General features: G+C 40.8%; 2 protein-coding genes across 10 annotated transcripts; both read right to left on the minus strand.

Moving 5' to 3' along the window:
• LOC8066977 (endonuclease III homolog 1, chloroplastic) lies at positions 4777-9524 on the minus strand. Of its 9 annotated transcripts, none has more exons than XR_002447066.1 (11): positions 9281-9459; positions 8349-8476; positions 8032-8116; positions 7815-7856; positions 7122-7240; positions 6514-6651; positions 6195-6286; positions 5772-5909; positions 5586-5690; positions 5399-5482; positions 4777-5235 (listed from the first exon to the last, which is right to left on the minus strand). XR_002447066.1 is itself a non-coding variant. In XM_021446592.1 (11 exons), exons 1-11 carry the CDS (start codon positions 9387-9389, stop codon positions 5101-5103), a joined length of 1116 nt encoding a protein of 371 aa, XP_021302267.1. In that variant the 5' UTR covers positions 9390-9521; the 3' UTR covers positions 4777-5100. The 9 variants fall into 9 exon arrangements, 8 of the variants coding, with proteins under 8 accessions (XP_021302267.1, XP_002442817.1, XP_021302264.1 ...); XM_021446592.1 differs by having other exon boundaries at positions 6514-6580; positions 7122-7252; positions 9281-9521; XM_002442772.2 differs by having other exon boundaries at positions 6514-6580; positions 9281-9520.
• LOC8066978 (probable diaminopimelate decarboxylase, chloroplastic) lies at positions 12345-20620 on the minus strand. Its single transcript, XM_002442773.2, has 8 exons — positions 20047-20620; positions 18165-18339; positions 16997-17146; positions 15778-15939; positions 15446-15631; positions 14694-14816; positions 14531-14620; positions 12345-13008 (listed from the first exon to the last, which is right to left on the minus strand). The coding sequence occupies exons 1-8, from the start codon at positions 20541-20543 to the stop codon at positions 12922-12924; spliced, it is 1470 nt and encodes a 489-aa protein (XP_002442818.1). The 5' UTR covers positions 20544-20620; the 3' UTR covers positions 12345-12921.

Consider the following 26464-nt stretch of genomic DNA (forward strand, 5'->3'; position numbering starts at 1 on the left):
GTAGCTAAAAATAATTTTAGCTAGCTAAAATTTAGCAAGAGGAACCAAACAAGCCCTAAATATGCGAATGGATTTATAAAAGAAAAATAAAACATCACTACTCTCTCCATCCTAAATTATAAGTCATTTCAAGAATTTTAGGCTCTGTTTGGCACAGCTCAAGTTCGCTAGTGAAGCTGTTTTTTAAAAAAATAGCTTCATGAGCAACTTTCTAAATGAAGCTAAGCTACTTTGAAAAAAGTGTTTGGTAAAATAACTTCACCAACTACTTCTTGTATAGATGGGAGAAAGAAATGAGGGAGAGTGCTGCAATAAGCTATTTTTTCCAGCTTCATTCCACTCATGTTTTTATGAGAGGAGAAGAAAAACAGCTTCACCTATGATGTTTTGGAAACAAGTGTTTGGGAAAAAAACAGCTCACAACAACTCATGAAGCTGTTGTGAGCTGTACCAAACAGAGCCTTAGATAGTCAAACCATCTTAGAGCATCTCCAAAGGCTTTGGCAAATTGATTTGGCATTTGTTGTTGTTTGCAAACTCTCATAACAAAATGCAAAGAATAACTCCAAAGGCTTTGGCAAATTGACTTGGCATTTGTTGCTATTTGTAAACTCCTATAACAAAATGCAAAGGATAAAAATAGGTCATCTCCAAGGGAATTGACATTTGGACTTGGCAAACGATAAAAATAGAAGGTCTCCAGTAGGGATGGCAATGGGTAATTACCCGCTGGGTATGTGTTACACATACCCTTACCCACGAGAAAATTTTTTACCCATTAATTTACCCATACCCGTGCACGGATAAGAGTTTTTTCCCATACCCTTACCTATGCGGGTAACGGGTAACCCATGGGTTATCTTTACCCATGATTTTAAGAATACTTGCTATGAAAAAATACGTGTTTTAATATATCATGCTCCCAAATTTAGCAAAAATATCATAAATCATTAATAAACTCTTCAAATATACAAGCTACATGAACACACAATCAAATGATCTAATGGATAAATCCATCGTTACTAGATAACAAGTCATAAAATCCACAAGTTGTATGATTCTAGTATAATTTATCGGGTTCAATTTACCCATGGGTTAACGGGTATGGGCAATGCAGTCCCATACCCTTTCCCGCTTTACCCGCTGGGTAAAGTTTTTTTCCCATTATCTTACACATGGGTAAAAAAAATAGCCATACTCTTACCCTAATGAGGTAATTACCCATCGGGTTTCGGGTTTTGGGTAAAAATTGCCATCTTTAGTCTCCAAGCGCGCGCGCTTTCCTCGCGCGTGATTTTGCTCACACGATCGGGTTTGCAAAGTCGTCCACACCTTGGCATTTCTGCCAAGTTTGCTCCCTCATTTGCCAAGTTGCCCAAATTGCAAACTCCAAATGCAAAACCATTAGATACCTCTTTTGGAGCTTTTTGGCAAATTACTCAAATGCAAACCTCAAATGCAAAACCCTTGGAGATCTGTCATCTACAAGGGAATTGGCATTTGGACTTGGCAAAGGATAAAAATAGGAGGTCTCCAGGCGCGCGCTTTCCTCGCGCGTGACTTTGCTCGCGCGATCGGGTTTGCAAAGCCGTCCACAGCTTGGCATTTTTGCCAAGTTTGCTCCCTTATTTGCCAAGTTGTCCAAATTGCAAACTCCAAATGCAAAACCATTGGATATTTCTTTTGGAGCTTTTTGGTAAATTACTCAAATGCAAACCTCAAATGCAAAACCTTTGGAGATGCTCTTAAGTCTAACGAAAATAATAGAAAAAAATTATAAAGATTTATGAGATCAAATAGATATACTATAATCTAATGATATTTAGTTGATATCATAAATGTTATTATTTTATCATATAAATTTGGTTAAACTTAAGATGCTTTGACTCTCTAAAATTTTTAGAATAACTTATAATTTGATATAGAGGGAATACAAAATAGCACACATGTTTATTGTAAAGCTAGATGGGTAATCACAAAGTTACCCTAGTATGTATATATATATATATATATATATATATATATATATATATATATTGTAAAGTTATATTGTTTTCTCGACCAATGGAAGATAAGAAATAACTTGAATTTCTCCACCACTTAGCTCATGGGCAAGGGGCCCTAGCCAATCAGATTAATGCCCTCCATCCTCAAATAAATCGATTCCTAGAATCTGTGTCAATTATTTTTTTTAAAATTAAATTAAATTTATAGAAAAAAAGTAACAACATCTATGTCATAAAATTAGCACGTATGAAAATATACTATATAATAAATTTAATGATACTAATTTTATACCATAAGCCTTAATGTTTTCTTTCGAGAAATTTAGTTAAAGTTTAAAAAGTTTAACTTAAGACAAATCCAGAAATCTATTTATTCAGAATCTTTGTATTTGCAGGCTTTGCCTAGGCCTTGTGAGTTACAAGGAATAAAATGGCAATTGAGAAGCATTTATCTAAAGGCCCAACTGATGTTATATGCATTGCGTCTGATTTGCAGTAAACCTTACTTCTGTTATATTGTTTTCATGTGCTGCAGCAATTCTTGGTCCAATGAGACAAACCAACACGATCTACAAACAGGGTGACCTCTGTCCGCTGCTTGGTGCAATAAACATTCTCTCCGTGAAGATAGTACCCTTGGATGTTGATTTCCCAATACATGTCTATGGTACTGTCATCGGCAGAGATAATTGCCAAGTCATAAACTCTAAGGTACCATGCCTAGTTTAGTATCCTTCATTCTAACAGTGAAGTTTTGGCATGCATTATGTGTCTGGACTCTGGAATTATATGTGCCACTAAACTGTAATGTAAACTTTTCTGTAGACGCAACCGTTGATCTTGGAGGGCCCGTGTTGTCAGATGATGTATTCATTGAGATCGATCTGAAGATAAGAGATATTCAACAGGAGGTCTTGATCAGGTTGTTGAAAGTAAATCTCTTGCTACCAGGCTCAGTACTGTTGAGATGAGGTGTTCAGTTGTGAAAGATCGGCCTTGAGGCTCTTGTTGCTATTGAAGTTTTACGGGGATCATTCAGTGGGAAAATCGCTGCCTGCACTTACAACATCCCTCATGAAGTCCTGCTTCGTGATAGCAAACTTAGGCTCGTGGCGTTGAAGGAGTTATCCAGCTTTTGCAGCCAGCTTGTTCACCTGCCAGTCATTCAGCAACTCACAACTCAAAATGTCAACGGAGAACCGATCCCCGATTCTCCGCGGGGAACTCCCCTATTTGGAGATAGGTTTGGGGCAAAATCTCTCCCCACGGGGAGCTACATGGGGCAAAATCTGTCCCCGTCGGGTTTCGCGGGGGCGGGTCCGGTGTGCCTCCCCTCGTCCCCGTCCCCCGTGGAGACCCGATAATAATAAACCTATGCTCGATGTTTGAATTCTTAGTTGCTATTTCTAGTTGATGAATCACTTGTGGTGAATGTATGAACAATGTGATTGTTTCTGTGTTGTTATGAACTATGCAGTAGGCAATTATGGACAAATGGCTATTATTTGCATGTGAATTATTGAATACTTGCTGCTGTTTATGTAAGTGATTTGTTGTTGTTTATATAATTGACGCGGGGACGGGGATGGGGCAGAAGTTCTCCCCGTGACCCTTCACGGGGACGGGGATGAGGGAGAATTTGCCCCCGCGGGGACGGGTTTGGGGCAGTAACCTCTGACGGGGAATTCCCCGTTGACATCCTACTCACAACAAATCAGCGCAGTCATGGCTTATCAGCCAAACGAACAGGCTTACTCCAAGGTAACATCGAGTTTACTCCAAGGTACAGCACTACAGACGAAGATGTTATTGCAGTTGGAGGCACTAAGATGCGTGTCAAAGTTTCCTGGTCTATACTGCACTGGTAAGCGTGAGCTTTGGAGCAGCACAATCACAAGATGAGTATTTGTTAAGCTCATATGTGCTATATGAGCGTGAGATCCATGTACGGAGTACATGTCATTGCCTCCCTCCACCACTGCAACTGTCAAAGACATCCCCATGAGCTTGATGGGCCTAGAAGCATGTTTATAGGATTATTATGGGTTGGTCAGTAATTTTTTTAATTGAGGACGGGCTGGCATATAAGCGTGCCAGGAACTCAGGATCAAGTCCAATTGACCGTTGAATCCCTCATTGATGGCGTCGATTCCTCTCTGAGCAACTGAATGATGATCTTTTCCATCAAGTCTTGGACTGGTGGAAACAGTCACGGTGCAAAGCTGTAATAGAGATGAGCTTGGAAGAATTCTAACTGAATGATAATCTTTGCCGTCAAGTCTTGAACTGGTGGAAACAGACATATGGTGCAAAGCTGGAATAGAGATGAGCAAGAAACAGTCATGGTGCAAAGCTGTAAAGGATTATTACTTTGATGGGAGATAGCCAAAAAGCACAAGGGTGAACTGGACCAGATGAATCGGTGGTTCCTGGAACAGCAGTTTATGTCCATTCTCCATGGAACACATATTACAGCTGAGGCTTCGTTGTTAGGATTAGATCCTTGTTAGGTCATTTAGGAACCAGCGATACACATTATTGTACAAATGTGCATACATGGGTCACGTATAACCAACCAAAAGGGCTCTAGGCTTAGAAATATAAATGCAGGTTTTCAAAAACGATAAAGACCTGTGAAACATTCTCTTTTTTTTCCCCTCAACCTGCGGTGTCATAAGATTTGTGAAACTTGCATAAGCAAGGTTAGTTCATCAAATCTTCGCTACACTTTGGTGGTCGCAAGAGAATTTTGCCATGGCACCTTTACGAGTCATTGACACATGAAAATTTTGCTTGCTACCAGTAATTTTTACAGTGACTGGTAGATAAACGTGTCTTTATACCGTCTTGAACAATTTACTGGTATACAAAAAGATACATGACTTGCCAAATGCCAATGGTATGGCACCAAGGTGATCCAACAATAGATCGACCAAATGAAAACCCCATAATATTAACCACCGACGGACAACCAAAAATATTATCTCACTTCGGTGCATAGATCGACCAAAAGAAAACCCCATAATATTAACCACCGACGGACAACCCAAAATATTATCTCACTTCGGTGTCAGACCAGTCATAGTCAAGAGTTCTATGGAGACCTTGTTTTCTTTTGCTTTGGATTTGGGCTTGATGATTCCTTGAAAGCAGAAGGGCAAAGGTTATTGATGCCACAGTTGTCGCATTTGGGCCTCAGTGGAGTACAGATAGTTTGCCCAAATCCAACCTACAAGACATTTTTTTCAGTTTTTTTCAGCATAGACTAGCAGTTCTGAAATCAAGGCAGGATTCAGATAGCATAGAACAATAACCACTATCTTACAATCAAATAATCAAAGAAAAGCATTACTAAAGTACTAAAATAAAAAAATACTTCAGTAGAGAGATACCAGTAATGGATTTATAGGTTCCCACTCATCCTTGGGTAGCCATTTCTCTAGAGAAATTCTTGTCTGTTCTGGTGTCGTAGTTTTCTGTGCACAACACACAGCAACATAAGCACTATTCCCCAGCCTCTGTAATGGGTAGTTGTATTTTTTTTTCAAGAGAAGACAACATAAATCAAACCTAAGCTACCTGTTTTGTTCCTTCCCGAAAAACCCACCCAAGTCGATTAGAAATGCGATGCACATGAGTGTCAACGCAGATTCCTTGAGTATTCTTCCAAGCAATGCTCATCACCTGTTTAGTTAAAGAAAGATACCCATGAAGATATTTATGTTCATATTTCAACCACAAAGGAGAGAATAAGTAGATTATTACCAAATGAGCCATTTTAGGGCCAACTCCTCTCAGAGCAAGCAGCTCATTCAGAGAATCTGGAATATCCCCTCCAAAACGTTCAAGACAAATTTTAGAAGCTTCTTTTATGAACTGTGCCTTTCTCTGATAGAATCCGACCTGTTGAAAGCAAGAACAATATGTTGTGAGTCATCTATCTGAGAAGTTTCTTGTAATCTCTACATTCAAACGATCTTGAGCCTAAAGCGATGTTCCATTTCAAATAGTGCTAAGTCTGGTGTATTTGCAAAGCCTGTGATGGATCACAAAAGCAGACATGTGAATTTTCATTTTCATGCTTCTAAGTTCATTTCTTTTTTGGGTACATACAGTACAGTAATTATTAACTTATCAATGATGTAAGCATAGCATTCATCCTAATAAGGTGAAAACCTTGCAACTTACAGGTTTGATAAGATTCGCAAGCGTGGTCTCATCAGTCCTCACTATAGCATCAGGATCAAGTAAACCGTTTTCAGAGAGGCGTTCCACAGCAGCTGAAAAGAATTGACTCCAAAATGCAATCAGTACATTTCTAAAGGACAACTATTTAGTACAAACACATCAGAGAATCTCATGACAAGGCTAGTTTGTCCTAAATTTCATATGATAGAACCAAAAAAACTCTTGAATTTCCATAGTAACAATAGATACTTCAGTGGTCTGAGAATTCTCAACAAGAAGGCATAACCAATTCTGGATACAGGAAATTTTAAAGACATACCATGCGTAACTTCATCTTTTGTCTGGCTTGACATCATAGTTGATATCAGAACTGCAAATCTTCTTTCCTGTCCAGGAATAGGAAGAGAAGTATTGATTACAACTGGATAGTTGATATCAGAACTGCAAATCTTCTTTCCTGTCCAGGAATAGGAAGAGAAGTATTGATTACAACTGGACCTAAACTCTTTACAAACAGAACCCATATGCACAATTATTTCCAGACAAAAAAAGGCATAAAAAGTATTATAAAGCAGCAAATAAGTGAAGAGCCACAAATGTGGAAATTTTGCAATCTATTTGGCACAAAATTAATGTATAGATTGTTTTACGTCTAGACTCTAGACAGGAAAAACAACATCATTTTCATATTGTAGTACAGCACAAGGACATTAACCAACTAGGTGAGTTGCATAACCCCGAAGCTACCTATGTAAGGCCAACCAAAGAAGTCTAGCCTTTTCTCTTTATATTTCCATTTTGAAGGGCAAAGAGCTCCACTTTGATATTAATAAATCCGGTAGGAAATAAACTTGGGACAGGTCATACCAACAAGGCTCTTTACATAAAATTGTAAAGGTGAAAAGATTATTTTGTGGCAAAAACTACCTTGGGTGGAAGGAGAGAACCAGCCTTTTCACAGCCCTTCGTATCTACGGGGGCTTCACCAGATAACCTCATGCTTTTAATGCCTCCAAGAACTGCCTCCCAGTTATCTGGAGCTCCAACTGCACAAATGACTACTTTTGTTTTCATATAGTACATGGACCTAAGAAAGATACCAATCAAATGAAAGAGGTGAATGCTTGATACAGCAGTCAACAAACCTGGCCTTAATGCATTTATTTTCCATGGTGCAACAATGAAGAATTTAGGTTGAAAAAACACACAGATGTTCAGAATAAGGAAGCACTAAGTTTAATAAAAGTTTTTTAATCAGTGACTGTAATTAGACTGCCTTTTTGGCTAACATTAAAATTAGGGGAAATAAACAAAATTGTAACCTAATTCAAAACATAATTAAAAATATATATGGAGCTTGCAAATGATAGTTGTGTATGGAAAACTGAAAATGCCACAACATATCCTGACCATGTAAGATCCCACTTGAGGTTGTAGCAAGATTGACCTCATGTAGCAGAAAAGTTTCAATCCAGTCACTTCATCTTAGTAAGTAGTAACCCAATAATTTAACTTCATATAAACTTGCAGAAAATGAAACATGACATAACAAGAAAAGCAACATGGTAAACGTATATGCAATAATTAATCTCTTCTAGTAGCCTTCTGATTTATGAGTACCTTTTATTACTGAAGAAACTCTGACCTTTTTCTCCACCTTGACTGAAGAAAGGAAGTGTTAGTTTTTTTGCAAGACATGGCAGAAAATGTAAACAAGATTGTAATATGGCACACAGAGACTTGCAAGCAGAGGGAAGATACTTGCACACTGATTATGAAACATTTGGCTTAGAAGGAAACTCAAAAAGATTATCTGATCAGCACCAGCGGTTCTTACCCGAAGATGCTGTTGCCTTACTTGACGCTGTCAATGTTTTGGCCTTTTCATATCGAAAATCCTCGATGTCAGGGACAACACCAAACTGCATATGCATAGGACATTTTTGTGTTGAGGAGAGCATGAAACCAAGTAGTAAGGTAACATGAGTGAATAAATGTAGCTAAATACAAAAGGTACACTTGCGGCACCAAAGAACAAGGGTTCAATAAGCAAGCAATTTAAATCAAGGGCACAGAACGTAAGTAAAGAAAAATGAGAAACACATGGAACTCGCCTCTTTTCATACAAAAACATTCTATTTAGTAAGCAGGTACCTGCTTCTTATGATGCTCCCCATTTAATTCAAGTTCTCGTTTCACCCTTTTCCTCTTAACAGAAGCAGTTGCTTCGGGCTTTGAAATGTCAAAAGAAACACTGGATTCGCGTTTGACTTCTCGTACAACTGAAAAAGGCATGAAACTTGTACTTTATTGGCAGAAGAAAAAGTATACCAAAATTGTTGGGGAAAAAAAAGTCAGGCATATGTACTGATCTACAGATATCCAGAGATGGATTTTTCTTAATAGAGTAGGAAGATTAGGTTAACAATTGAAGTTAGAACAAGTCTTACTGCCTTGTTCAATCCGCATAAACAAAAGAAAAGGCAAAGAAGGAATATTTGTTCTCATCAAACTAAATCCATGTATCTTGACCTTGCATACAGCAGACAATCAAACATTAAGCTAGTGGGGGCAACATGAGCAAGGCATTCACCACTTGACTCGTTTATGTCAACATTAGATATGCATATTACTTCACCCATAGCAAAATGCCAAAATCTAATTTCCAACGCCAACAAAAGAAAAGACTACATGTGAAATAAACTTACAGAAAAGGAATCCAATTTTTTGCCCCTTGTGTAAGCAGCCTAAACTCACGAGATGAAGAAATCCAGGTAGCACACTGATTTCACCCATCTTGTGAAAGGAATCACGCAACTCCAGTCTCCAGACACTCATCGGTATCAATACAACATTTAGGCATATACCATGAGAAAAGGGGTTTTTTTTTTCTGGGACCGTGTAATAAAGATAAAATACTACTACTTGGCAAGTACCATTTCAATAAAAGGTAAAATAGTTCCTCGGGACCAAACGGTGAAGGAAACAGAGCAAGAAGACATTAGCAAAGTAGCATTAAAGAAGGGGGAGAAAGATCTGCGGAGACGAAAAGCGCAGGAAAGCGGGCTCTTCCGCTTTCGCTTCACCTGGGTTGAGGTCGGCGCGGACCAGCAGCCTGGAGGCGGAGGCGGAGCGGGTGCTGGACATGGCGGCCGGCGAGAGGCGAATGCGGGGGAGGAGGAGAGCGAGGTGCATCCGCGCCCGCGCCGCTGCGCTAGGGTTTTAGCGACGAGGCCCTCTCCTGTTCATCTTTTCCCCCCTCCTGCTCCGCTTCTCGAGCTTTTCTTCGCGTTTGAAAAAACAGTCGCGTTGCTTGTGGCGCTGCAGCCTCCTGCGTGGCGCTTTTTTCTTCGGCTGCAAACGTGTTTTTTTTTTTCTTTCCTGTGGCTGCGGCGTGCGCGGCGGCCGGTAGCACCACGCCACCAGCCCCACCACACGCACACACACGAATTGCATTTGCATGAAAGCAAGGTAATTCCTTGTCAAAAAAAAGCAAGGTAATCCATCCATGGTTATAGGTTATGGGGAGGATTTGCAAATTTGATTTTTACTCATAGTCTCTTTTGTTTGGTTTGTGGGGAAAAAAAATAAGACGGTTAAAAAAGAAATTTGTATCTCTTTGGTGCATGAGTGGGAACTTTTATATCGCAAGTCACTATCAAACGTTAAACCCAGGTTCAAAAAAAAAAGGATACATTCGTTTTTACTCAATTAACACCTATCTCATGATAGTTGATTAGTGGAAATTCATCTTCTAAACTCTAATTCCTCTTCCCACCAAAACTCTTATGAAAAAAGTCTACTCAACCCTCTCAACTATTGGTGTTTGTCTACTTCACCCCTCAACTATAAAACCAGGTATTCTACCCGTCAGAATATTCAAAACCGTCTAAGGTCTCGTTCATTTTGGCCTGAAACGTGGCCTATTCCACCTAGATCAAATTAGCCTGACTCCAAGTCAGGACAAACCAGAAATGACCGTTCGGTTAGATACAATCCGAAATGAAAACTAATCGATCTGGGCCCTTTTTCTCCCTTCTATGGCCGGAATGAAAATAGGGCATTATATATTTGGAATAGAAACAAGCCAGGTTTGAGTGAACCAACAGAAACCACTTAATCCGGCCCACAAATAAAAGCAGACCCGTTTTTAACATGAAACAATCAAACAAGACCTAAATAACCCCCCTGAGACGGTTTTGAAAGTGGTTTTGCTAACGTGCCATGTTAAGACATATATATAATCCCCCTAACATATGGTTGACTGTATGACCCCTCTAGCTATAAAATGTGATATTATAGCCCTTAAAACGTCTAATAATATTCAAACGATGGTCATGTAGGGTTGTTTGGACATTGTATTCCCCCATTCGTTTGTTGCCGCCTCATGAACACCATGTTATTTCTTACTCCACCTCATGTACTCCTCGACGACATTTAGTACATGTACTACGCTTTCACATGAACTCCTTGATGACTTTTGATGCTTCACGAGCTATAATACTATATATTAGGGGATTATATATACTTTTTAATATGTCATGCCAACAATATCATCTTCAAAACCACTTTAGGGGGTTATTTAAACGGTTTTCAATAGTTTAAGGGGTGGAATACCTGGTTTTATAAGTGAGAGGATGAAATAGACAACCACTAATAGTTGAGGGGGTGAAGTATTTTTTTTCCTAAAAGCCATGTTGGACTGTAGAAAGGAATAGTGCTGAAATTCTACAAGATCAATTTATTTTTTTATAGAAAAACATAGGAACATGGAAAAAAATCTCACATTCTAAAGGGAGCCTTTTAACTCTTAAGCCTCACTTCCTCTTTCCAATTACCCAACCAAATGTGCTGCAACAATTTGTGTAAGGGTGTGTTTGGTATCTAAAACTTTTAAATCTAAATTCTCTTAAGAAACATTTCAGGTGTCGAATCAAAATCACTCTATTAAATCATTTGGCTGGTAGGTTAGATTATGATTTTTAAAAATATATTTTTAAAAAAACCTATGCTTTAGAAAAATTAAAAAAATTGTGGGCTAAGAACAACTTAAATACAACCTATTTAACTTGTTGCACTTAAAAAACTAACAAAAATTTTTTGATCACTATTACAAAGGGTAGTCCAAACATAAAATTGGGGTAAGCAAACTCCAGCCATTTCGAACTCCAATGAAAGAAATGCGTTCGGCTCCAAATCCCTTGGTGAAAACTCCGTTTGGCACTGATTCTTGTGTTTCTAATCATGTTATTAAATCGTTTGGCTAGTTGGTCCAATTCTGATACTTGGTGGTTAAAGTCATTGGTTTACATAAAAATAATAAAAATATAAAATTTTTACTAAAAGAATGCTAATTTTTTTCATGGACGAAGAACTCGAGCAGGGCCTCTAGTTGAACCCACATAGCTAAATATGGGTACCCAAGCCAAAAAAAACGGGGCCCAGCAGGGCCCCTACTTAGGAACCCCAAATCCTCCCTCGATCCCAATTTCTGTTGGCCCAACAGACCGGCCCCCATCCGCTCGTTCCTCCCCGAGTCGTACGGCCTCCCCTGCTCAGGCGTGTCTCCCTCCTATCCGGTGAGCGCACCCATCCGCTTCATGTCTGGCACGGCAGCGCACCTCCCCTGGCCGACGAGCTCTCTTCCCCGTGACTGCGCCGGTCACACCGCCCCTCGCCCGCAATCACGCTAACACGACGCCCCTCGCTGTGCGTCATGCTGTCCCCTACCGCACGAGCCCCTTCTCCGCCGAGCGACTTGCAAGCTCCAGTCCAATCCATCTTTGGTGAGCTCCTTGTATAAAGGAAGACGAGAAGCAAATCCCATTCAAGCGAAATAGGTTTAGAGGCCTCAATTTGGAGGGCGCTGTTGGAGTGGAATAAAAAAATCTGAGCCAACAAAAAAAGGTGGCAGCACAGTAGAGGCCTTGATTTGGGTGCCACACTGGAGTTGCTCTAAGAGAATCCAACTATTCTCACATCCAAACGGGACGGATCAGTTCTGGCTATCCAATCGATCCCTAAATATTCCACTCCAACCGAACATAGCCGACTTTTCCCTGTTACGTATCGCAGGATAGTAAATTTGATTCACCCAAACTAAATCAAACCATACTTTTGATGCTTCTATTATTAGTCAATATTTAACCATAAAAAACAGAACATCGATAATGAATCCATTCAACAATGGAAAATGTCTGTTTATTACTCCATTGAAACAACATAAATAAAATAAAACTAACTAAAATGACAGCAGGAAAGCCAAAGAACATGTACTCACATCGACGACAGAGCCTGTCACCTTGGTCAAAACCAAGATGTCTGGTAGATCATAACACTATAAACCTACAACAGATTTTGGTATCATATGGGAGCCCAGGTGACAGATTTAGTTCGCAGGCAGGCCGGTCTCACCAGGTAATATATTCAGTCCCAACTAAACCACGCTCAGGCAGGTTGCAGGCATGGGTCCTAACTACTAACGAGGCATCCTACTGCAGGGTTACAACCAAACAGCCCCTTTTGTAGTAAATTCCTTAAATAGCAATTGAGAATAAACTTGGTGCCAAAACTAACAGCAATGACAGGGAAGTTCAGGAGGATACACCAACAGACCGAACTAACTATCCAGTCACATTCCACAACCAAAAGAAAGCAAAATGAGCTTGACAAAGAAACTCCAATTATCCCCAAGAAAACATTGCCCGTAGCAGTTGCAGATAAACGTCTAAGCAGGAAGGCCATCAAAGAACTTCATGTAGTCATCAAACTTCTCCTCATGCCTGATCTTAACGATTGAACCATCCTCTTCCACCTGCAAAGCAAAAAATAAACCGTATTGGTTAAATGACCAATGAAGAAAACTGATGGACAAAAGAGGCAACAAATGGAGAATGTTATGAATGGACATCCCCAAAGTCTCATTCCTTACGGTTACAGTCTACCACCTGCAAGCTTTACGTGTTCATATTCAAGTTGGTCTCGATGGTTAACATGCATAACTCTAAAAAAAACATTGGTTGGTCAATAGGCACATGGAGTATTTGGAAACACATAGAATTTGCAGGTTTTAAGACAATATAAGAGCAACTTTGGCAATAGCCCTTATTTTAAAGCCCCAATGACCGGTTGTCAAGCTCCTCTACATGATCCCCTTCACCCTCCATGTTCTACGGCACCTCAGGCGTTGCAGGTTTTAAGACAATATAAGAGCAACTTTGGCAATAGCCCTTATTTTAAAGCCCCAATGACCGGTTGTCAAGCTCCTCTACATGATCCCCTTCACCCTCCATGTTCTACGGCACCTCAGGCCTTGCCAGGCTTTGTTCCCTTAAGCTCCTCTAAGCCGCCAGCACTAAGGCTCCACTCTCTACTAATTGGTCTGCTCAGCCAACCTTCTCAACAACAATCGACAATCCAGAATAGAACCAAGCTCCCGTCCATGGACAGATACCCATCTGTGACATTGTGGAATAGGCAAAGGGGACACCGCGCAAGTAGGCTGGTAGGTAAGGACCAGGAGGGATAGGGTGCAGCCTGTGCGGCATGGTGTGGAATTAAGGGGAGATGGCCTGCAGGGAATTTCAAGCCAAGTTTGAGCCTCTCCATCACTCTTAACAACCCCAACTCTCTACATTTGAGGCCTTAGGCAAAAAAAAAAAAGGTAGCTTCAACAGGACCCACTCAAGCACTCAAACTTGAGAGGCACCATCAATTGCCCTTAGCCCGGCCATTTCCCACGGGGCAAGCAAGGCATACAAAGGAGGTGCGGTGGCAGTGGAGGATCAGGAGCAGTGGGAGTTGCAACCCTGCTGGACCTCGTTTCTTAGAATCAACCCCCCAAAACTGCTATAATTGCTCTGAGTAAGGAAGACCCAGGCAAGTAATTGAAATTCCCTAGCTTGCAATGGGTTTTTCCATTTTTCCTACAAAATAATCATGCGAAAAAAGGAATATAGGTGGTAGTATACCACACAGGGAGGCTGGCACCCTCTTTAGCTAAAATATCATGTTGCACTGTTTCAAAAAAAAATCATCACAAAAATAATGTATGTAGTTCCTTAAAGTTAAGTGTAGCTGAAACAATTCAGTTTGAAATTCATCTCTGATGTTGAGATTCAAAAAACACAAGTGCCACTGTCAGCACATGATGAACAATGCCAGGTTGATAGCTTGTTTATTTGGTTTCTTAACATCTAGGATTAATATCAAACTAACTGTTGGAACTATACTTAAACATATGTGATTTTTGTTATGTTTTTTTGAAACATTGCAACATGATATTTTAGGTATCGAGGGCACCCCCCTGGGCACTAAATATGTGTTGTAGTTTGTACCCAGTACTCCGGCGGCCTCAACTTCAGGTTGTAGGTGGAAGCCATGCTCATGCAGTAGGCACCTGCGTCATGAACAACCAGTCCAGCTCCCTACAAGGACAATATGTCAGAAGGAAACGGAGACACTAATCATCAAATAAAATATAATGGCTTTGAAAAAGACCTCATCAGGCTTTGGAAGTTCCCTATCTTTTCCAAGGAAATCTGCAGACTCACAAACTGGTCCAACAATATCGAAGGTCGCTACTTCGGCACCAGGAGTGGGGGGAGAGACCAGTTCGATATGCTGCCACATGAGTAACAAGATTCAAGAGCTGAAATATTGAAATAACTTTCCTCACATGACATTTTTGTTCAATGAAAAGTGAAACCAAAACATAGATGCTTCATCAAGTTGCTGCAATCATAGTGCTTCATTAAGTTGCTGCAACATCTGAGTGATGCATAGTTGACTAAGTGCCTGCCTAAAAGAGAATCAGCAGTGGAAACAACAATCATAAAATAAATCTATGGCAAGAATGAGATGTAGCAGTATCGTATCGTTCCAAAACTAAGACTAAATCCTTTACTCTCAGCACATTACCTAAATATTTAATCTACTGTGTGGTGTCTAGGTGATGCTGCGAACATAGGTGTGCAATTGAACTTTCTGAGCCTCCACCAGTAAATTACCCATATATGGTTGTAAATATTAGCATTTAAAACTGTCACATACAAGGTAATATTCAAAATTTCCATGCATCTTGAAGTAATCTACTTTCTCAAGACTATCACAATGTCAAAGTGTTACCAGCTTGGATACACAACCAAAGCTACCGCTTGGAATCATTATGGTTCTATAGATGGAAAAGAAACTACCTAAAGAACTTAGTAGTAACACTCATTATCACTGATTAAATAAATCTCTAAACAAACCTGGTATGCTCCATACAGACTAGGTCTGATGAGTTCTGCCATGCTGCCATCAACAACAATGAAATTCTTTGTACCATTAGATTTAACACCAGTTACTCTATTAACGAAGCAGCAAGTATTAGCAATCAAAGATCTTCCAGGTTCAATAATAAGAGTAAGATCTTGTGAGAGAACTAACTCTCGCACCTGCAACAAAAGAAATAGAATAAGCATGACGAATTAAGCCATAACTGCATAAGCTAACTTTTTGTATCACAATAAGGAAAACTGATATCTTAAAAATGCATGCCTACCGATATGAATCAGAAACATGGTAAGGATGCTGAGCTTACAGTGTTGATAAGATCCATAGGTGTAGGTAAGACTGCATCAGTATGATGGTAATCTATTCCCAAACCACCTCCAATATTCAGGTACTCCAACTTAAAACCTTGTGCTCGAATTTCATCAACATAATTCACCATAAGAACTGCAGCATCTCTGAATATATCAACCTAAAAAAATGGAAGAACACTTCAGATACATCTACTAAGAAACAGGTATTCTGCAAAGAATACAGCCATCTAAGCAAAGAGTACTGAACACAAATGTTCTGCATGAGTATTTTTTGGGTCTGGCAGAAAGATAAAAGCCCTAGGTATTTACTATAATGAGTGTATGGGTAGTACATGGATGGATGGAGGATCTACCTCTTGATTCAGTCAAATATGCATCTTAATTTCAAAATAGTTGAGCCCTTAGTCATTCTCAGCTTAGTAACAAAAAGCAGGCTCCTTTTTATATATTGATATACTGATGCATCAAATATTATCTCTGCAGTGCGAGCATGCATGCTACAAATTCCATGTTTGCCAATGGAAGAACTTTGTATTGTCAAAATTCGAAAAAACCTGGACTTCACTATAAGACAATAGCAATTTCAATAATCTGGAATTGACAAAATTGGCATTTCAACATGGAACAGTAAGAGAACAAGGTGGAAATGTGGTCTGGACTCTGGAGGGAGTAAAACACTAGTGCTTCCCAGTTTTTAAGTGAGCAAGTATATCGATTAATTAGGGCATGGCAGTATAATCACCTATTAGAAATGACCAGACATCTATCCTTGTTGATGGTGTGGGCCACTAGTTAGATCTTAGATGACAGGTTCTATAAGGGACTTCAGATATAATCTTAATAACAACAACAATTTCTAATCTTTACCTGTGGTAAAGGCTGTCAGGCAACCATCATAAAACAGGGTGCATTTACTGACTACAGGTGACATAGTGCAACATGGTCATTGTTTACTGGGACAGCAAACATTTAACTGACTGCAACAAAGTGACTGTTAACCCGACACAAGATGTTGCCCATTAGGCGGAGAAAAAAAGTACAATTTACCACTGCAGGCAAGCTTTTTATTTCCTCAAATAGGCGAATATGCAAGAGAGCTGTGTATCATTGCATTAAGAAGAAAAAGGACAACTGCGGGCAAGCTCAGTTCAACAAATTCTAGACATAAAACTATAGTGATATTAAAATAATACTACAAAGAGAACAAGACATTACCTTTGTAATAGTAGATCCCAGATGGCAATGAACACCAACGAGTTTGATTTCATCTGGGTATGACTTGATAGAGTCCAAAAACCATTGCAATTTCTCATTGCGGATCCCAAACTTGGACGTTTTATTTCCCGTGGCAACATACGGATGTACCTGTTGAAACAAGTTTCTTTCTTACAAAAAAATGTCCAAGCACTGCTTTCTAACATTTAACTCTTCTTTTTTTTTCTCGAACACACAGGAGAGTTTAACTCTTCATTTATTATCACTAACATTACAAATATCCTGTTTACTCTTATCTTTTGGGAGCTCTTACTGGGTTTTTATCTCTAGCCTGCCCCAACTTGCTTGAGATTAAAAGGCTTTGTGGCAGTGGTTGCTCAAAAGTGAAAGACACAAGGAGTTACTTAGTCTGTTACAGGAAAAAATTCAGATAGGCAGGAAAGAGTGATCACAACAGAGGTGGCAGTTGTCCACATTCAAGTAATTAAGGAAACAGAAGGCAAAAATCCATTGCTAACAAGCACAATTAAATTAAATCAATAAAAGGTATCCTACTCAAAACAATACAAAGGGGTGTTAGCCGGCAGCCAGGTGCTTGCCACAGTCCACACACACAATAGGAACTAGATAGTCGAGAAGAGAGAACAGAAAGAGAGCATGAACAGAGTGCTGCTGCTGACTGAACTGAGGATGTCCTGTAGTAGTACAAGGTGATGTACACCCATTACCAGGACAACAATTTCTATAGTCGTACAAGGTGATGTACACGCACTACAAAGCCATACCAGCCATTCTAACAACTACCAACTACTAGAACAAAGCCATACTTGGCCATATATCAGCAGCATGCCATGTCCTGTGGATAGGATGGCATGACCAAAATAAGCAACTACCAGGCCATACATGTTCTATAGTAGTACAAGGTGATGTACACCCACAACAAGGCCATACTGGCCATTCTACCAACTACTAGAACAAAGCCATACTTGGCCATATATTAGCAGCATGCCATGTCCTGTGGATAGGATGGCATGACCAAAATAAGCAACAGCTAGCCAAATTCCAACAAGGGATAAGACAAAGGGCAATAAAAGAAACCAAATACTCTCATTGGCCACATGTGTACACATGTACGTGTGTTTTGGGGAGTACTAGAAGGTAACCATACCTGCGGATCCACATCTGGATTTATTCTAAGCAAAACAGGCACTTTCTTTCCGGTAGCCCTTGCAGCTCTGACAATATTTTCCAAATCAAATTCGCTATCCACATTTACAAATACTCCACTCTCAGCAGCTAATTTAAGATCTTCGAATGTCTTCCCATTTCCGTTAAATATACACCTGAACTTCAAAATAGAAACTAAACATAGTTACTTTCTATTCAGAAACAATGCCATCAACTGGAGAAACAATGAGCTCTACAGCTGAAGGGGTTTGCAAAACCAATGACAAGAGAAAATCCTTGAGTAGATTAAAACAACACTATGCAATAGCCAATAATATCATTATGTGATTTTTTTTGGGCTTATAGTCCATGTAATACTTTCATACAAAAAACAATCAGGTCTCTTCTTTTTGCACAAACAAAAATGAATCTATCAAGGACAGATATGCACAAACAAAACCATAGTACTTGTATACACAAGTTCTGCTAAAAAAACTGAACGACTGTCAGATAGCTTAACTAGGCAACTAGCATTTTGGAATCTCCCAGCTTTTTCCAGATTCAGGTTTTGTTGAGGACATATGTGGGAGTTAGATCAAAAGAAAATTCTTCAACCCTTTGCCCATGCATGTGAAAGTGACAATTTCAAGTCCAAAGTTCTTGTATTTGGGTTGTTAGTTGAATTAAGTTAAAAGTTCACTCAGCTCCAGACTTGGTGACAAACCATGGACAGTCTGTGCCTTTATTGATGAGTTTGGCCATCAAGTTGATTAGCCAACCAGCCTCATCTTCTTGCTGTGAAATAAACTAGAGTACTTATAGCTTCCTCTAAAAGAAATGCCTCAACTCCAGAATGTGATGAGGATCTGGTCTTTGTGCACTCAAATCTAAGGCATCTCTCAACCCTTTGATCTGGGATGTTTCAGGAGATTCCTTTGATTCTCTCAGTGGTGTAGCTCTTCTTGAAGTGGCTAGTCTGTTCCTTGATGAGCCTGAGTTACAATCTGTATCTTTTGGTATTGGTGTTTCCTCTCTTGATGACGCTGCTATTGTGGAAAAGAATGAAGCAGTTGGGGATTAAGCAGCAGCTAGTACCCGAACTTGGCATTAGAGCTGGCCTTCATTGTACTAGAGTTTTGATAACGTGATGGTCTGCATGTTTGTGTGGCCATTATGTGTGGTCCCTGTTCTTACTTTGTAATCTGGTATTCCCAAAAACTTGATTTCTATAAAGCAGGGCTCTGCCTTTGGTCAAAGGTGATATATACTTCAATCCTCCATTCTGCCCACCATTTATACAACAAGAATAAGACATTTAGACTTATACTGTGATATATTCATATTTAGTTTTTGTCTGCAACTTTGGACTTTCTTGAAGTTGGAGAAATCAGAAATGGGTGGACTTGGCTTGCTGTTGCCTTACTGGGGAAAAAAAGTAAAAATGACAATATTTGCAGGGTAATTTCAGTGTTTGCTGAATTTCAACCTGCACTATATGGGGCTTTTTTGGGGTGAATGCCCTAATAGTGTGTCCATATCAGCCTGATAACAAGACACTATCTGTGCTGCATAGACTTTGATAAATATGTACTCCCTCCATTCCAAATTACAAGACGTTTTGGCTAATGCAGTTTCCTGATGCATAGATATGTTGGCTAATGCATAGACGTTTTGGTGCACTGACTAAAATAATCTAACATTACTGCTATCTATGCCAAATATACAGAAATGCCCTTCATCATCGTCAGCGGCAATGCAACATAATATATTCTAACCCATCCAAGATTAAAACAATAAACAACAGCAGCAGAAAGCAGTAAGACATTTGCTCAATGACACCAGTTCCATCCTAGGAAGTAAAAATCTAGGAACAAGAGCTGCACCTGGCAGGGTCGAATCCCGCCTGGAGAGCGAGTCGGAGCTCGTTGCCGCTGACGAGGACGGCGCCGCAGCCAAGCTCACGCAGGACGCGTAGCACGGGGAGGTTGTTGTTGGCCTTCACGGCATACCCGACGATGGAGCGGAGCCCCTGGAGAGCGTCGCGGTAGGCGGCGAAGTTGCGGAGGATCTGAGGCTTGCTGTAGAGATAGAAGGGGCTGCGCTCGGCAGCCGCCATCGCGTCCTCCACCCGCACTCCCTCGCAGTACAGGTAGCCGTCGGCGCCGCGCCGGAAGCAGTGCTTCGGCACGCCGGCAGCCGCCGCCGCCGCGGGCTGTGGCGGTGGGGACGGGGAGGCCGTGGAGACGGAGGCGCGCACGGACAGGCGGCCATGGCGGCGGGGGAATGAGACGACGGCGGGGCTCCGGCGGTTCGGGTGGCTCGTTTGGGTTGGGTTTGGGGTCGGGAGAAGGGAGCGCGAGAGCAGGTTCGCCGCCGCCATTGCTAGGGTTTAGGAAGCGAAGTGTTGTGTGCTAGTTAGTTCCACGCAAGCACGACTTTACGATAGAATTGACCTCCACGTCTGCATCACTCACGAGAATTGTTTCGGTCTGAAGGACTTGCTCAGGCCTTATTTAGGACAGTCTCAATACATAGTTTTATGACACAGTTACCAAGACTATAAACTAAGTAAAACAGAGCCACAGGAGTTTCATAGGGATGAAACTCCTCTCTCATCTGATAAAACTCCTTCATTTAATGACCCTGCCAAGTCAGTAATTTTGCTTATATGGCACTCTACTTAATGTGCATGACACTCTCATGAAACATGCATTAAGACTGGCCTTAGTTCCAATTTTTTCTAAAATGTATATCATAGCACTTTTATTTGTATTTAATAAATATTATTTAATTATAGATTAACTAGATTTAAAAAATTCGTCTCACAAATTATAAGTAAAATATGCAATTAGTTTTTTATCTATATTTAATGTTATATGCATGTGCCATAAAATTCAATATAATGGCTAAAAAAATTTGTAAAATTTTTTAAAAACTACACAAGGCCTCAGTTGTTCTCTTTTTCTCTAAGAACACTAGGGCCTTGTTTAGTTCCGAAAAGATTTCGGATTTCGGTACTGTAGCATTTTCGTTTGTTTATAACAAATATTATCTAATTATGGACTAACTAGGATCAAAAGATTTGTCTCGCGATTTCCAGCTAAACTGTGTAATTAGTTTTTGCTTTCGTCTATATTTAATGCTTCATGCATGTGCCGCAAGATTCGATGTGATGGGGAATCTTGAAAACTTTTTGCTTTTTGGGGTGAACTAAACAAGGCCTAGACATAGATCGTCGGCTCAAACGGCGTCGCTAACGAAGGAATCTGGGTCTAAAAACTGATTTGCTACACATAACCCGGGCGTGAACTAGAGCAGCGCGCCGAAGGGGGCTAGACCACGGAAGCCTGCAGCGAGCTAGGCGTTCGCCTCCTCTCTCACCTTGGCCAGAGTGTGAGTAGGCGTGCAACTAGTGTTGTGAAAGGTTCTGGCGTTGCGTTCCTTCCAGAGTGTCCAAGAGACGAGCACTACGAGCGAGTCGAAGCCTCATCTGAGCTGCTGAGGTAGTAGGACGCGGCTGGCCTGCCACCAGTCCACCAGCCTTGAATCGCTCAAGGGGTGAAGGTGATCGAGGCCGTTGGCGGATAGAAGGCGTTGCCAGACCTCCCTCGCGAACACACATGCCACCAGCAAGTGGTCGGTCGTCTCCGGCAGCTGGTCACACAGCGCGCAGTCATCAACTGCCTGTAGGCCATGACGTCGTCTGCGTTCGGCTGTCCAAAGGCGCCCGTGGAGAGCGAGCCGAAAGAAGAACTTGACCTTGGGCGGTGTCGAGGCCGCCCAGATGTCCTTGGCCCCGCACAACGACGTTCGCCCTATAAAGAATGCCCTGTATGCCGAGGCGCTGGAGTAATGTCCATTCGTCGTCCATCTCCACAGTAGCTGATCTTGGCTTTCTATAATGGCAAGCGAGCAAAACCACAACTCTAGATGGCATACACAAATGACAAACCGTTTCTCCCCTCTGCCACATACACATTTCACAAGTTCAAGAATCAAGGAGCAGGCTTCTTCGTCGAAGCATTCCTTGCACATCCTGTCCTTAGTAGCTAGAAGAACCTCTTCCACATTTGGTTCAGATTAGTTATTTAGTTTAGTGCTGCTCCTGCCATGGAACTGAGCTTACTCTGCTTGCTAGCACTCTGCAATGAGATCCAGATTGCTATTCAACCAAGATAATGATAAGAGGCGTGTAGTGTAGCTGCCTCGGCCTATGCATGGTTATCACAACTAAAAAAAATCCATGGATCGAATCGAAGCGAGGAACGGAGAGGAACTCATGATTAGTTAGCTCGAGAAATTTGACTGAATACCGAGCGTGTGACCCAAAAATTCTTGCGATAGGCTGATTCCGACATATCATTGACCGAGCTGATGCCGACGAGGAGGAATGTCCACTAGTACTTTGAATCATATCATGCACAGGGCATAAAACATAACAGGAACCATGTAGCAAGGCACGCATATAACACTGAACATTGATCTGTGCCCAACGCAGTATTCAAAACATAACACCCCAAGCAGCCAAGTAGTCGTTCTTAACGACTGTGATAGTGTAATAACTTTAAACTACCAGTGCAACCTGCTACTCAACAAGTCAAAATGGAGCCAGATAATTGAAGCTACCAAACGCAGCACATATAATAAGACCTCGGCAAGCCGCGTAGTACAGGTTACTTCAGCCATCTCAAACTAGCAATGACATGGAGATCGTATATGACTAATAAAGCATTTTTTTTAACTCCCAATGTGTAAATGTATTTCCTCCTGCGGCGAGATTTGGGTTCAGAGACGAACTCATCATCATCATCAGATTTATCCTCGTCCACAGAGTCAGGATGGCACCAGTGGGGCATAGGCATAGGCCACCTGTAGTTCAATTGAATAAAATAGTTCATGTGTCCAGAAACTTAACCCCATCTTAGGCCTTATTTAGATGCATTCAAAAATCCAAAAGTTTATAAGATTTCCATCGCATCGAATCTTGCAGCACATGCATGGAGCATTAAATATAGATAAAAAAATAACTAATTGTACAGTTTACTTGTAAATGGCGAGACAAACTAAAGTCTAGTTACTCTATAATTGAATAATGTTTGTCAAATAAAAATAAAAGTGCTACAGTGTCAAAATTCAAAAAAAAATTGAATCTAAACAAGGCCTTAATATATTTTTTCAACATGCATGTGAATACCTACCTGTTTAACACAAGATTCTCATCTCCAACTACTTCCCGAAAAGGTGGGATGACTATCATGGCCAACTTCACCAGGTTTACTGTCAAACATACCAATAAAAAGATTATACTTCACTCAACCTCCAACAACATCTCCATCAAGATTAACAAGTGGGCCTCCAATCCCAGCCTAGCAAGGTGACATGGGCAAGTTCTGATTCCTATTCCAAGGTATTGCTAGCAGCCAACTCATTGTAATAGAAATATATACTTTCTCTGTTCAGGCGTGTTTTGATTGTTCAATTTCGAGCCTGACCAATTTTGAGCCCCTGAAGAACGCGAAGGTTGGGGATGAATGGTAAAGTTATTTTTTGCTGTTGAAGGCATACGCTCTCACTCTCTCCACTAGATTCGCATTGAGAAATGTACAAATACACATCTCAGTGGAAATCTTTTTTGAGATGTGCGTTTGCACATTTCTAAATATGAATCCAGCAGTGAAGAGAGTGAGAGCACATCCCCTTAAGGGGATTTTGGTTGGCTATGGACGGAGAGATATGTCGTAAGCAATGGACCCATACGCAAGTGAGGTTGAGAGAGGACAAATGTATAGTGACGACTTTTTGACATAGGGCTTGTTTAGTTTCAAAAAAATTTAGGAAATCGACACTATAGCATTTTCGTTTGTATTTAACAAATATTGTCCAATAATAGACTAACTAGGCTCAAAAGATTCGTCTCGTCAATTCCGACGAAACTGTGCAATTAGTTTTTATTTTTGTCTATATTTAATACTCCATGCATGCGTCTAAAATTTCGATATGACGAAGAATCTGAAAAATTTTACAAACTTTTTTGGAAACTAAACAAGGCCTATATATACACAAACATACTATGGCCTGTGCACGGGTCTGATGTCATTAGAAGTGCACAATATGGCAGAATTTAGATAAACAACAAATTATGATAGCGTATCTCCAAATAAGTGAATTATAGTGATGTACCTTTAAAATCGTAAAAATTATAATGACACGTTCCAGTTAACCCTACAATTTGTTCATGATCCATGTATGTACATCTACAATAAAAGTGTAACGATCCTTAAAACTTACTACAAAACTCCAATTGTAAATGTAATGAAGGCAAAATATAGATAAAGAACAAATTATAATAATAGTGCATCTACAAATAAGTGAATTGTAGCGATGTATTTTATAGTGACACATTGTTCCAGTTAACCCTACGATTTGTTTGTGTTGATGCAAAACTGATCTGCAAACACAAAGGGCTAATACCCGATTCAAACGTTAAGGCGTGCCAGCCGATTTGACCTTGCTATCGGCAAAGGTGATAACTCGAATACTTTAGTCCTGACAACAGCGATGCGCCCGGATGTCACGGCTAAGAGGTACTCACGCGGAACTCGAGAACACGCCGAGCTTAAGTCGACGAATTCCTAAGAACTCGTAATAAAAAGGAAAAATATGACGAAGTCGTCGAAAAAGTAGATGCTGGAATATGAGTAAAACGTGTGTTTGATTGATTTCTTGATATCTTGATTACAAGGTCCTAGGGTTTATATTTATACCCTGCTCAAAGAGCTACGACCAGACACGATTTAGAATTCGAATTCCAAATTACACGGAATCCGTATACAAAACGATGCAAATAACTAAGGAAATAATAAAACTATCCTTCGTGACAAACCGAAACTCCTCCAGATGACAACTGGCAGCTTCCGGACTCCTCCTTCGCGTCATCGGCAATCCCCTTGCCATAGTCATCGGCAGCCCTTTTTACCCAGCCATCGGCACCATATTACTGCCTGTGGACTTAGTCACATCCAACCTCTCCCTCATCGGCAACCATCCTCATCAACAACCCGCATTGTACTGCCACCCTATCCTGCCATCCTGGACACGTGCCCAAAAACGGTGTCAACACATGCCCCCCAGTTTCGGAGTATAAAACTATTAATGCTCCGAAATTCTCTGCAGTAATGATGCCTTCTCCGCAATTAATGCTCCTAATCTGGTAACCGACAACCTCAATCTGGGCAACTCTGATCCTAATCCTCCGCAGATTCCTCGAAATCCCCAACTTCCTAAATGGGCATCTCTCTTGGTCGTACATCGGCAACAATTCCGTTATAAAGATCTGTCGATGCTCTGACCAGGATATTCGCAAAAAACGGTTATCCCCGTCTATCCGCCTATCGGCAAGATGACCGTTATAGAATATCGCCGATGGACCGACCAGGAGATTGCGCACAGTAAAATATCTTTAGATAATGACCGCTTCCTGTCAAATCACGTGCACAATCCCTGGATTACCGTGCGAACAGTTACCATATCCACCTGAGTACCCTCGGGCTTCTCGGATGCGGCAAAGAGATAAGACGGATTTGCCCTTGCCCATCTTGTCCTATAAATAGTTCCTTCTTGGGTACTCCTCCCCATTACACCATTCTACTATCCAACTCTGCTTTTCCAGCGGCGGCGCCATCTACAACCCTTAAGACCTCCGACAAGCATTCTTCTTCATCAACTCCGGTGCCCTCCAACGTCCTCTTCACGACAAGATGGCCATTGGCTTCGTCGTCCCTGAGGTCAGACTTCCATCTCATCTGCTGTACCTTTTTCTCGCATTCCTATTCATCTGCGATTCATCTTACCGAATATTTTCCTTTTCCTTTTTCTTTGTATTTTTATTCCCCAAAACACTAGGAGTTGTCCAACAAAATTGTCATCCCTACCGATCAACCACACCTTCAGTGCCTCGGCCCTCTAGGGGATCCAGATCCAACCGACCTTATTAATGCAGAAACCAACAGGATTCCCTTTAGAGCTGAAAACTTTTCTTTAGATCTGTGGAAAGACACCTTTCGTTCTTGGCCCAGTCCTACTGTAGGGTGGAAAGATTGGTTCTTGAGGGTCAGCAATTCATATGAAGTTCAATGGGGTGAGAGGAAGCTAGCTCAATGCATTAGGCTATCCATTGCCGATGTGCACAGGAACGAGTCATTGCTGATAGCTGCATCCTACTTTTGGTCAGACACTCTCAATGCTTTTGTTTTTGGCCACGGCCCTGCTTCTCCTACCCTTGCCGATGTAGCCATGCTTACT

This window comes from Sorghum bicolor, chromosome 8 (assembly GCF_000003195.3).
Source record: "Sorghum bicolor cultivar BTx623 chromosome 8, Sorghum_bicolor_NCBIv3, whole genome shotgun sequence".
Taxonomy (NCBI): domain Eukaryota; kingdom Viridiplantae; phylum Streptophyta; class Magnoliopsida; order Poales; family Poaceae; genus Sorghum; species Sorghum bicolor.

What these genes read in the sequence shown, in the direction of transcription:
- LOC8066977 (XM_021446585.1), bottom strand. Translation starts at nt 9,032, where the DNA reads ATGAGTGTCTGGAGACTGGAGTTGCGTGATTCCTTTCACAAGATGGGT. An exon ending in AAAAATTGGATTCCTTTTCT is followed by an intron (nt 8,477 to 8,902) that starts GTAAGTTTATTT and finishes TGCCTTTTTCAG; the next exon opens with TTGTACGAGAAGTCAAACGC. An exon ending in TAAGGCAACAGCATCTTCGG is followed by an intron (nt 7,857 to 8,031) that starts GTAAGAACCGCT and finishes TCCTTTCTTCAG; the next exon opens with TCAAGGTGGAGAAAAAGGTC.
- LOC8066978 (XM_002442773.2), bottom strand. Translation starts at nt 20,543, where the DNA reads ATGGCGGCGGCGAACCTGCTCTCGCGCTCCCTTCTCCCGACCCCAAAC. An exon ending in GCGGGATTCGACCCTGCCAG is followed by an intron (nt 18,340 to 20,046) that starts GTGCAGCTCTTG and finishes TTTGAAGTTCAG; the next exon opens with GTGTATATTTAACGGAAATG. An exon ending in TGGGATCTACTATTACAAAG is followed by an intron (nt 15,940 to 16,996) that starts GTAATGTCTTGT and finishes CCATTTTTTTAG; the next exon opens with GTTGATATATTCAGAGATGC.